Here is a 13,535-nt window from a genome sequence, read left to right on the forward strand (position 1 = left end):
TTGCGAGAAATTGGTTATTTGGATGACGTCATAGATAAACAGCGAATGCGCAATGACGACTTAAATCAAGATTAAAAGGATAAGCGTCCACTGTGCAGTGCTTTATGAAAATTTGATTTCTATACGCTTCAATTTAAAAATTGGTTAAAATTGGGGGCAGACATTTGACCAAACCGCACATAGTCCTTTGTATGTGAGAGAGAGAGAGAGAAGAAGAAGAAGAGAGAGAGAGAGAGAGAGAGAGATGGGAGAGCAGTTTGTGTCAGAAAGAGAGAGCAAGAGTACGTGTTTAAAGAGAAAGTCTGAGAGAACCCTAACCCTGAGTCTCCCTCCTCTCTCTCTTTCTCTCTCTCTCTCTCATATCAATCAAATTTTGGGGCATCTCTTTAACAAGTTGAGTGTTTCTGCAACAGAGCCAGAATGATGAACCATTATCTATATGAAGCATAATGTATCTTTGTAGGGAAATATATATTAATTTATATATATTATATATATAATATTTGTATATTATTACTTTAAAGTGAAATCAATTTTAAATGAAAACACTCCTTTTAAAATGTTGTATTTTATATGGAAAGAATAGTTGACATTCATTTAAGACACTGTTCTTTTTTGAAGAGGTTTCGAGACCTAGCCCCTCCACACAATGGAAACAGCAGGCACCCCATGTAAAGTACATCAGTGTTCTAAGTGTCCAGGGGACACAGAGTACTATTGTGTATCATGTCCATGTGATCTGTGTCCACAGTGTAAAGAGAACCATGTAAAAGATCTCCAAACAATAGACCATGATGTTGTGTCACACCATGATAAAATCAACTACATCCCAAGACAAGAGATCTGTGTGAGGCATCCTAGCAATGTTTATATAAAGTACTGTGAACCTTGTGAACTCCCTGTCTGTTACCATTGCAGAAAACATAGAAAACACACTCAGATAGATGTAAACACTGCCTATAAAATAAAGCGACAACAACACAGAGGAACCATTCACACCATCAGAAGTGAGGCTCTCTTTTACAGACCTGTTCTCCTGCCACGAATCAAAACTGATTTCAAAACCTGTCACACAGAATTCTCCCTCTATCAATCAAAAATGTTAACAAAGGCCCAGACACTGAAGCATCTCATTGACTATATACAAAAAGATTTCATGAGTAATGTGTTCTGTGACTTTGATTTCAAACACAGATGTTTAAAACAGAAGAAAGAAATGATCATACATATTGTCAGCCTACAGAGATATGTATACATATATGAACAGAGGAGAGTAATCAGACCGCTACAATTCCTCTCCTCCATAAAGACAGCCCTCCCCCGGACACATCCTACACTCCACACCTGCCAGCTCTCCATGATAGAGTCACTCAACAAAGAGGATGTGATGGAGTCACTGAGTATCCAAATCACAGAGAGAGGAAACCGACGCGTAGGAAACCAGTGGCTGCTGAAACTGACGTCTGTTCCTGAGTTCCATCAATCTCTCACAGTGACAGGTGTTGGCAGTTGTTTACACATTTCCTGTGTGACATCAGACCGGGCCTGGGTCAGTGATCATAGATACAATCTCATCTTGACAGACACAACAGGTGTCCCTCTACATTGTGTGGAGAATTCATGTAGTAGTAATAATAACGGATTCCACACAGTGAACAGTGAAAGTGAACTGATTTATATAGATCAGAATTATAACATCAACAAACTATCAAAAGATATGAAAACAATCACCTCATTTTTAGAGCAAACAGACTCTACCAGGGAACCACGGTGTGTGTACTGGTCCCCGTCCACTGGGGATATACTGGTCGGGATGTGGCACTATAGGCCAAAGACAGCCAAGGTAACCCGATACAACAAGAGCGGACAACTGACACAAACCATACAACATGATAACACAGGACGGGGACTGTATAGAATACCTCACTATATAACAGAGAACAACAATGGGGATGTCGTGGTGTCTGACTATAGAGCTGTAGTGGTGACAGAGCGTGGAGGAAGACATCGTTTCTCCTACACACGACATCCATCAGGATCAGAACTAGAGCCACGTGGAATCTGTACTGACGCGCTGTCACACATCCTGGTGTGTGAATACAGAACCAACACAGTACAGATGTTGGACAAGGACGGTCAGTTCCTGTCACATCTACTGACAAAATCACAAGAGATGGGTGGACCACGGAGTCTGAGTTATGATGTCAACACTCACCGTCTCTGGGTCGGATCAGAGGACAACAACAAGGTGTGCGTCTACAGGTATATCACCAGACAGGACGCTCTGACAGGTATGTCTAAATCATTATCATTGATGTAGTATATATGTGTTAGGTATCATACAGGTTTCAATGAGATTTAAGTATACCTTAGTTATTTTTGTTATACCACACAGGTCATATATATGAAATTGTTAATTCAGTTTATATCTATTTCATTGTGATTCTTATTTATATTTAGTTATATATCCATGTAATTGTTATTCATTATTATATGTATGTACATGTTACCATATGCAATTTATTGCTCAACCTTATTTAAACAAGATGTAAACATTATCATGGTTATGAAAACAAGTTATACACGAGCAATTCATTTTAAGTCGTTAAATAAGTTTGATAATTACTTTAATCAGAGAATTTGATTAATTGAATCTATTTTCCATTAATCAGAGTAATGAATTAACTTAATCTATATACTTTAATCAGAGTAATGTATTAACTTAATCTACTCCTTGTAACAGTACTTGATTATAACTCTATGTTTGATGTTTGTAGATCCAAGTCGTTGGGAGGAGTCATTGAGTGGAATCCCAACCCCAGGGACACAAAAACCACAGCAAAGAAACCAGTGTCTGCTGAAACTGATGTCTCCCCCCGAGTTACCTCACTCTCTCACAGTGACAGATGTTGGTTGTTGTTATCACATTTCCTGTGTGACATCAGACCGGATCTGGGTCAGTGATTGGAACAATCTCATCTTGACAGACACAACAGGTGTCCCTCTACATCGTGTGGAGGATTCCTGTAGTTATTTATATAATGGAGGATTACACACAGTGAACAGTGAGAGTGAACTGATTTATATAGATAGGAAATATAACATCAACAAACTATCAAAGGATATGAAAACAACCACCACATTTATAGAGAGAACAGACTCTACCAGGGAACCACGGTGTGTGTACTGGTCCCCGTCCACTGGGGATCTACTGGTCGGGATGTGTTATATACATACAGGCACAGGCAATGTAACCCGGTACAACCAGAGTGGACAACTAACACAAACCATACAACATGACAACACAGGACGGGGACTGTATAGTATACCTCACTGTATCACAGATAACAATAATGAGGATGTCGTGGTGTCTGACTATAGAGCTGTAGTGGTGACAGAGCGTGGAGGAAGACATCGTTTCTCCTACACAGGACATCCATCAGAATCGGGACTAGTGGCTCTAGGAATCTGTACTGACGCCCTGTCACACATCCTGGTGTGTGATTATAAAACCAAAACAGTACAGATGTTGGATAAGGACGGTCAGTTCCTGTCACATCTACTGACAGAATCACAAGAGATGGGTGGACCATGGGGCCTAAGTTATGATGTCAACACTCACCGTCTCTGGGTCGGATCAGGGGACAACAACACGCTGTGTGTCTACAGGTATATCACCAGACAGGACGCTCTGACAGGTAAGTCTGAGTCATTATCATTCACATTAATTAGATATAGATAACTAAGACACACAGTCTGTGTTAATTATCAGTCAATAAGATACATGTAAGACATGTGATCTGTTTGTCAATATAAACAACTCATTGTTACAGGGTAAGCTGTGTCTATCAGTCAGTTTGTCTAGAATCAATAAATATTAGATGTATTTCATAATAAGATGCATGGTCACATGTCATTATATTTAGTAAGTTAATTAAAATAGCAGGTCAGTGTAATTAATAGACCAGATATTAATAAGTGACACTATATAAATGGTGCCTGTTTTGGAGGGTACCAGTTAAAATTGACACCCCGAGAAAACCATTGTCAACCGACGCGAAGCGGAGGTTGACAATGGTTTTCGAGGGGTGTCAATTTTAACTGGTACCCTCCCAAACAGGCACTATTTATTTTATTATACTGAATGTCTTAATTTTATAGCAAATTTTACTGCTTTTATATAGAAAATACGCGAGTTCTACAACGAAACGTACGCGCATAATTTACGCGCATGTAACAGTTCGTTCTATCGGCCCGTTGCCAAGTGTATTGCTAACGCTGAGGGTATGAAAACGGATTGTCAACAGTATTTAACATGAAATAATAATAAATGTATCTGTAATTTGTTTTGTTACGGGTACATATCAATTGAATTCATTTAATTAATTACATAACCATCAAAGCATGTGTCAATGTAATTAGGTTAAACTTATTTGTAGATGTAGCTATGTCTTTATATATTTGATTTAATTTACTTGTAGCTGCGTATGTATCATTACATAATCTGTATGATATAGATTAATTAACGGTTGATCAATGCCTTGTTGTAGATGAACACAGACCCCGTCCTGATGGGGAGGCCTTGTCCAGCTCAACATCAGCCGTAGAATGGAGATAACTTATATATTGACAGGTTGTAAATGTTTCTGTACAAATCTAGTCTGCTCTCAAAACCACACACTTTGTTCAACATCTGCAGCTGAAATTGACCTGTGTATAATTCCCATGGACTGTAATACTGACTCCTGTTTATTTCACACTTTGTGATCATCCAAACATGGCTGTCTGTTCCCATGTGTAGAATTAAATGTAATAAAATATGAACTACAGATATAAATCTAATAATGATTAATTACTATTAGTGTTTAAATTTATACTATCTAAGACTTACTAGTGATCTGAACACTGAGCGAGATTGTAGACTCTAATCCGGAAATGTGCATAAACTCGAGAAAGTGGCCCTGGCCAATCTACAACAGGATCTTGATCTCGAGTGGAAGAATCTGAGATCCACTAACTCTGGTTTCAAGGCTCGAATCGAGCAGCTCAGCACAGCAGTGGAACTTAAGCGAGCCAAATGGAACGATCTTCAGGGGTGAGTTGTGAGCTACAGTGTGGTGTTTTGCCTCAGCGAGACAGTAGACTGAGATTGTGGAGGTCAACAAACAGTAAACTCGAGATGATCAATTCAATGATCATAATTTTTTACTTCTCAACTTGACCTTAATAGACAGCAATTTAAGCACTTGTATTGCTAGGTGCTGATATGAATTACATTGACGTCCTTCATTTTAACTGTATCACTGGTTTTCTTTAGGCTTATTTAAATAAATGGTTTTTTTTCCTCTAGAAAGATTGTATATACTTGTGTACAGAGCAAGTAAAAAGGTTATAGAATATAGTTGTATATATACTAGTGTCCTGTGCATAGTTAGTATTAGGTGGCAGGGGATAGTTTCGAACGAAAGACCCGGTCAAAATTTTGAAATAAAGGGAGAACCTAGAGTTTGGCTGGTTATTTGAGGGGTATAAATTGCTAGAATTTTTATTGCATTCATTTTGTCGATAGAGGAGCTAATGTCCATTTCATTGATATATGACACTTTAATACTGGTAGCATTTTTCATCAGATATGGAATGAAAATGCGAAACTGTCACTTTCGGTTTTGTGCTTGAAAAGTGGGATGGGATCAGATGTCACTCAACAAGAAGGTGATTGACTCCTCATTAGTTTTTGATTATTTGCATAGGTAAACATTACGCAACAACTCATATTGTAGTTTATGGCAGTTGCTCGGGCCGTGGTGCTGGACCCTTGAAAATGTGAAAAAAGGGTAATTTTTCAGAAAAATTTGAGACCGTCCCTGGCTATTCTATATAGTGCTATATCATGTATATGTAAGAAGTACTTGTTTTATTCTGAAATGTTTAAAAATTCTCAAGAGTCGGGACCATGTGTCCCCTGCATGCAAACCAATTATAGCAAATTTAAATACTGACTGAAAAATTAGATCACATATATGAGCAGTATCTGCCTCACATTTTCTCAACCAAAAAAAACCTATCCCCTGCCACCTTAAGGTTATAGAATATGGTTCAGTTGTACATAACATTAAAATTGAAGCATCTTTTTTATACAGAGCGAGAGAGAGAGAGAGAGAGAGAGAGAGAGAGAGAGAGAGAGAGAGAGAGAGAGAGAGAGAGTTGTCAATGACAAATTCATAGAGGATCTGGACAGTGAGCGCTGCTCACTCCTTGAGAGTACAGATCGAGAAAACTAGATCTGTGAGGACATGCAGTTCAAGTTATAAACAGAAAATATGCCAAAGTTAAAGATTTCAAAAATTCCCTTGAGTGAGACAAGGAAAGGCTTTAATCTCAGCTGACTACTCATGAGTCTCAGACGAGTGCAATCAGAGACAAGCTCGAGCAGGAAAAGTTGGCTTGCCGCCAGATGAAGAATGAGATAGACCAGATACAGGTAAATGAGTGTGGAGTTATTTTGTCTCACAACGAGCAATGCTCATCTTTCCATCTTCCTGTCTACTTTCTAGTTTAGATGCCCTGTACATCTTTCTCTTTACACATAGTAAACTACAATCTGTGATATGAATTTAAAAACAAAAAGTTGATATCTTAGATTTTATAATTCATTAGGTCATTTTCATAATCTAAATCTTGTTTTAGCTCTGTTGCATTTCATGATTACAACTTTTCCAAGCATGTTATTGGCTCGTCAGAAATGATCGCCTAAAAGCATGCAGGAAACCAATGAAGTATGTAGTATATTGAAGAAAGTTTGCTTTGAGAATTTAACTAATTGTTTGTGTTTGATCACCTTCAGAAACTAGACATCACTCGGCACTACGAACATAAATGTGACCAATTCTCACAGCTGAAGTCCGACCGTGAACTCCTGAGGTCAGAGGTCAAAACCGTAAAGGACGTCATGAACGAGAAGGAGAGAAATCGTGACACGGAGAAAGTGACGGAGCGTCGGTCACAAAGACAGCTGGAGAGGAAGAGGGACGACCAGAAAATGAAGATGGTAATGATGTTTTCTCAATGTTTGGATTTAAATAATGTGTGTGCAGAGAAAATGTTAAGAGATAAACTATTTGACTTTCATGATATACAGAATTCTAAACGTAAGGGTCTTATTGCTAGTTTGCCTGCCTTAATTGTTTCTGGAGGTTTTTGAGTACTGAGAATGTTTGATAATTGTTTCAGCATCTACTTGGATATTTTTTAGCATGAAAATGAGTTAGAAATTCAGCGACTTACTCAGCGAGTTCTAGATCTAAATGATCAAGTCTCAGAGACTCGAGAACGTGAGATGGAAGCCACTCGGGAACTACAGCAGGGGAAACTACGCTCGACTCACCAGCGAGTAAAATCAGAGGGCAGTGAAGAGGATCCTAATCACTGGAACATTTACAAAACTCAGCCCGAGAGTATATGTCAGAGTCTGCAGTATATAATACTACAGTTTCATGATCAATTATCCTCAGGGTAAAGCAACTAAAGTTTGTGGGGTGGGGGATGGGGGTAATGGGAGAATATTTACAAAACTCAGCTCGAGATTATAAGTCTGCAGTATCTAATACTACATTATCAGGATCAGCCTTCCTCAGGATAAGGCAGCTAAAGTTTTTGAGGGGGGGGGGGGGGGTAATGGGAGAATGTTTACAGACTTAGCTCAAGAGTATAAATGGGAGTCTGCAGTATCTAATACTACAGTATCAGGATCAGCCATCCTTGGGGTATGGCAATAACGGAACTGATGACAACTTATGAATACAGGTAGGAATATAGGTCAAGAGGCCCCTTTGGGTGTGGGCAACTTAATTGAGGGGGGGGGGGGGGCTAAATATGGGAAACTGACAGTCTGAATATAAGTCAAAAGGACGTTCAATTACTTGTCAGATCCACATGTACCTTCAAATTGTATACACTGATAAAGGCCGCGCACAATGCTACACCTTTTTGGTTATAAATCTACCTCTTTTTCACCACTGGAGGTTAACATGAATGATACACTGTATGTGATATTTTTGGTCATAAATGTTTATTCACTTAAGAAAAGTCCAAATGTATCAGCTCTAAAGTTGAATATTTTCCTTTATCTTAATGCATAACTTTTCTACCCAAGGAGATTGTAAAAGTTTTTAGAGGTTTAATTCTGGCAGCGACTTCTTTTATTGATTAAACTGAGGTTTTGGTTTTGTAGTGTTGAAGGTTCAGTTAATGTCCAGAGTCTGGAGAAATCTCTCAGGGACCTACTGAGTGAACTCAAACAAACTCAGACACCACTTGCCTTAGAGTCGGACACCATGGCCAGTCTGACGAGTCGACCCAGCGCTCAGGCCGTGAACCAGCGAGTGTTAAATCACAACTCAGAACTGACCAACTTTTTGTCCAGACTGACAGAGGAGAAGATGGAGCTACGCAACACACTGGGGCGTTTAGAGGAGGAGATCTGGAGATACAGGCAGAGGGGTGCCGAACAGCAGGTATGTTAGTTTCTAGATAAAGGCAGAGAGGTGCTGAACAGCAGGTATGTTAGTCTGTAGATAAAGGCAGAAAGGTGCCGAACAGCAGGTATGTTAGTCTGTGGAGTGGGTGTCTGTAGATAAAGAAAATAGGTTCCTAACATCGGGTTTGTGAATCTAGAGATGAATATAAGACTATGGGTAAAGAAAGAGGGGCCCTGAATGTTGGGTATGTAAATCTGAAGATAAATGAAAGACGTTGGGTAAAGTAAGAGGGATTCTGAATGTCAGGTATAAATTTAAGACTATGGATAGAGAAAAAGGGATTCTGAATGTCAGACATCGGGGAAAAGATTAAGGTGCTTCAAAATTAGAATTGTAAGTCAGTAGAAAACTGACGATATAGGAGTGATGGAACCATGTTAGCTGAGCATCTTACAACCTCAAGATATGTGTACCCATATCTAGGTCATTATGGACCTCTTGATTTAGGAAGTATTTAATAAGTCAATGTTTTTCTTCACTGTAGAATGGCCATGATACGAGAGAGAGAGAGAGAGAGAAAGAGAGAGGAGAGATAGAGTCAGAGAGAGAGAGAGAAAGAGAGTGAGAGAGAGAAAAGGGGAAGGGAGAGAGGAGAGAGAGATAGGGAAATGAGAAAGAGAGAAGAGACAGGGGATTATAATACAAACATTGGTAGTATAAATGAAAAATGCATCCATATAACTATAATATTAATATTTGAAGTTTGAACAACATTTTTTATATTGATATCGGTTTACTGTGATTAAATTCTGATGAAGGTACATGTGTATTTAGATCCAGCGTCTGTACGGGAAGTACCTGCGGGCAGACAGCTACAGGAAGACCCTGGTCTACCAGAAAAAGTACCTGCTCTTGTTACTGGGGGGATTCCAGAACTGTGAGCAGACCATCTTGGCTCTGATTGCCAGGATGGGGGTCTACCCCTCCCCTGAGGATCTGCAGCGAGGGACCAGGCCCCGCCGACCGGTCATCGCATTTAGGAGTGCTGCCAGGGTTGTGGTGGCTGTAACTAGGTCAGTATGTCAGACTGGTCACCATGTTCAAGAGTGTCGCCTCATTGGTAGTGTGGTAGTGGTTCATATTTATTTGTTTTTAATTTTCCTGGAGAAATGTAGTGTTATGAATATTGTAGATGTAAGTTAGGTATATTATGAAAGGTAAGGGAAGCACCTTGATATATAATGCTATCTTAAAGCTGCTGTAGATTTTTCTCCCTTTACTGTTCTTGCAGGATGCGGTCTTGGTCAGGAAGTGGAAGAGAGCCACCAGAGAGGGATCCCCTGTGATTGGGGGCACAGTCGACCTCCAACAAGGTGACCTAATTTTTCCGTTTTAGCTCACCTGATTTGAAAGCTCAAGTGAGCTTTGGTGTTTTGTCTGCTGTTTGTCTATCTGTCCATAAACTTTTTACATTTTCCACTCCAGAACCACTGGACCAATATCAACCAATCTAATTAAAATTAGACCAAACTTGTCACAAAGCATCCTTTGATAAAGGGGATTGTTAATATGAAGGGTCACGCTCTCTTTCAAGGGGAGATAATTAAAAATCTTTTAAAAATTTGTAAATATTCTTCAAAAATCTTCTAATTAATCATTTAGCCAGAAAAGCTGTTATTTGAGTAGAAGCATCCTTAGGTATTGTAGATTCAAGTTTATTCAAATCAGGATCCCTGGGGGGGAGGGTGGGGCCAAAATGAGGGGTCAAATTTTTACATAGGAATATATAGAGTAGATTTAAAAATCTTCTCTGAAACCGATCAGGTAGAAAAGCTGTTTTTTTGTTAGCACCCTCAATTAGTGTTAATTGAAGTTTATTGAAATCTACCCCTAGGGGTAGGATGGGGCCACAATGGGAGTCAAACTTTTAATATGAAGATATAAAGAAACATCTTTAAAGATATTATTCTCAGGAACAGTTTGGCAAAACACGCTGAAACTTATGTGAAAGCATCCTCTGTGACGTTAGATTAACGTTTGATAAAATCATGATCCCTGGGGATAGTTTGGGGCCACAGAGGGGGGGGGGGGGTTCAGATAGGAATACTTGGAGAAAATCTTTAATAATCTTCTTCTTAGAAACCAATCGGGCAGATAAGCTGTAATTTGTGTGGAAGCATTATAAGGTATAGAAGATTCCAGTTAATTCAAATCATGATACCCGAGTTTACAAATGGGGGGGGGGGGGTCAACATTTTTACATGGGAAAATATAGAGAAAAATCTTTAAAAATCATCTTCTAAAACACAATTTACCTAAAAGCTGTAACTTTAGTCAGTTCAGATAGTGTAGATTAAAAATTTTCAAAATCTTCATTAGGAGGGTTGGGCCACAATGGGAAAAGGGGGAGGGGTTTCTCAATTTTACAGGGAAAACAAATTATTCACAAAAACTCAAATGTTATGATATATGGTTAACTTATATGAAAGCATTGTGACATATTGATGATTCTTTAAAATTGTTTAGACTCAGACCCCTGGACAGTTTTTGGGCCTCACAGAACTGCAATGCTCAAAAGGGTATATGATGTGTCTATAAAACCATCCTGTTACAAAGGGTCTCAATGAAAAACATAAGAATATGCAGGGTTTTTTTTTTATTCAGGACCGGTTATACAACATTGTTTGGATATTTTGTATATGACGCCATAAAGCTGATTTTAATATCATAATGTTAATTGTTGCTCAGGTGAGCGAAGTGACCCATGGACTTCTTGATTTTATAGAAGTTTTAGTGACATACTCATACCATAGCTGCTTAATTTTCAATTGATGGTTATTTTCAGTAGGAGATAATTGATTTTCACTCCAGTGTTAAATTTATAGAACCATTTTGAGAAAAATATCTTTAAAAATTAGTGTTTTACTTAATTTTTTTCATAAGAAAACATGATAAATGTCTTTCTTTCATGACACAAATCCATTCCACAGAGTGATCAAGATGACGGTAAAACCACGTCTGATTGTAATAAGACACATCTCTTTATTTACAGGTTACGCACCCAACTCTAACAGTTTCTCACCACCCCACATCAACACTCAGTCACGCCTGAACGCCTCCGGACCCTTCAACAGTCACGCCTCATCGCCCCTCCATTCAAGTGTTCTTCAGTCTCCATACAGTCCGTCCTATTTGTCTTCCAGCTTTACTCAGAGAGACCTCCTTAATGGAGCTTCTCCATATCACTCACTAGGGGGAGCCTCTAGTGGTTACCATGTCAACAGCAATGGAGTAACCAATGGGATCTCTCCTTATCAGTCAGTGGGAGGGATTTCTGATAGTTACCATGTCAACAGCAATTTCTCTGTCCATACCACACCCCCCACGCGGGATTACAGCAGCAAACCACACCCCACTTCTGTAAACTCAGGTGCTAGAAGGTGAGCTAATTAAACCAGAGAAGTAAGACAGAAAATATCAAACTACTTTCACTATTTTAGAATTTTTAAATTCTACAATATTTGATCGCAAAATGTGTCTAAAAATGTTTGGAAAGTTAAAAGTTTTAAAACTTTCATAGATGTTTAAATGTAGAAAGTTAATACAAAGTCCTTTCACAAAGTAATATGTTTTAATTTTTGCAGAAAAATTCTCTCTTCTTTCTCCCCTACCCCCACAAAAGTTGGTCACTCATCTCCAGCACGTCGAGTCAGGATCAGCGAGCCCTCGTCCCATGATGACTACATATCTCGATTCGAAAATCTACAGCAGAGACTCAGCGGGATGGATTCGGGTGAGTGAGAATGAAGGTTAAAGTCTCAAAAGTGACACCATTGTATTGCAGTGGGTCAGGTTTAAATCCTGAATGTTCTCAAAATTTCATATCAACTGTTGATATTTTTTGGCTGTGAATAAGTAATCATAACAGTATGTAATGACATAATGACATAAATTCCTATTATTTATCTGCTTATTTTTTTCAAAAGCAATTAACAGTTTCAAACAAAACTAAAAAATTCATTATTTTCATCACACACATTTTCCTTTTAATTAATAACCAAGTCAGTCAGAAACAAAATATAACTCTGACACATGTACATTTTGTCTTAAGAAATCCATTCATTTTCCACTGCTTGAAATGTAACAGGATCATCAAACAGTGGTACATCTGCGTCCGTTTTGAGTAAATGCTGCACCATATTCAGTACCTTTACACTCATTTTGAGTACATGTTGCACCAAATTCAGTACCTTTATGCTCATTTTCAGTACAGATGCACTAATAAGCATTTTGTGTTCTTTCATCACAGATGAAGAAAGTGTAGCAGACATTATGTGATGTCGATTAAGATTTAAAAGACTGGGTCTGACAGGCGTTTGATTCCTCTGTATAAAAACCTTTGTCTGTGATGTCCTCAAATCTCTGTCCATTTGGTGCTTGTGATGGTTTTGTGTGTTTTAAATATAATGGTGATTGTCTTGTATGCTACTAATGATGGGATTTGTGTGTAGGAATCATTTATATTGTAGCCTCATTATAAAATATAAAGGGTGGGATTTGTGTGTAGGAATCATTCATATTATAGCCCCATTATAAATTATAAAGAATGTAGGAATCATCATACCCCCCGCAAATGAAGTTTGAGGGGGTATATATGAATCACCTTGTCCGTCTGTCCGTCCGTCTGCCCGTCTGTCTGTGCAATCGTGTCCGGTCCATATCTTTCCTATGGAGAAACATTGGAAGTTTTTACTTCACACAAAGAATGCATATGAGCTAAGGGTGTGTCATGACCTTGACCCAAGGTCATTCGGGCAAGGGCAAGGTCACTGGCAGAAAAAATATAAAATTCGTGTCCGGTCCATATCTTTCTTATGGAGAATTATTGGAAGTTCTTAATTCACACAAAAATTGCTTATGACCTAAGAGTGCGTCATGACCTTGACCCAAGGTCATTTTGGCAAGGTCAAGGTTATTGGCAGAAAAATTGCAAAATTTGTGTCCGGTCCATATCTTTCTTATGAAGAAACATTGGAAGTTCTTAATTCACACAAATAT

The 13,535-nt window shown here is 38.6% G+C and overlaps 1 protein-coding gene across 1 annotated transcript in view; it reads left to right on the forward strand.

The window, feature by feature from the left end:
• The window catches only part of LOC117683909 (uncharacterized), a 275,259-nt gene that overhangs the window by 24,226 nt on the left and 237,498 nt on the right, over positions 1-13,535 (forward strand). The window contains exons 3-4 of the mRNA XM_066072952.1: positions 622-2,291; positions 2,778-3,698. Coding sequence (XP_065929024.1) covers positions 650-2,291; positions 2,778-3,698 — 2,563 coding nt within the window. The 5' untranslated portion in view covers positions 622-649. The remainder of the gene's footprint in view (positions 1-621; positions 2,292-2,777; positions 3,699-13,535) is intronic.

This window comes from Magallana gigas, chromosome 10 (assembly GCF_963853765.1).
Source record: "Magallana gigas chromosome 10, xbMagGiga1.1, whole genome shotgun sequence".
NCBI lineage: Eukaryota > Metazoa > Mollusca > Bivalvia > Ostreida > Ostreidae > Magallana > Magallana gigas.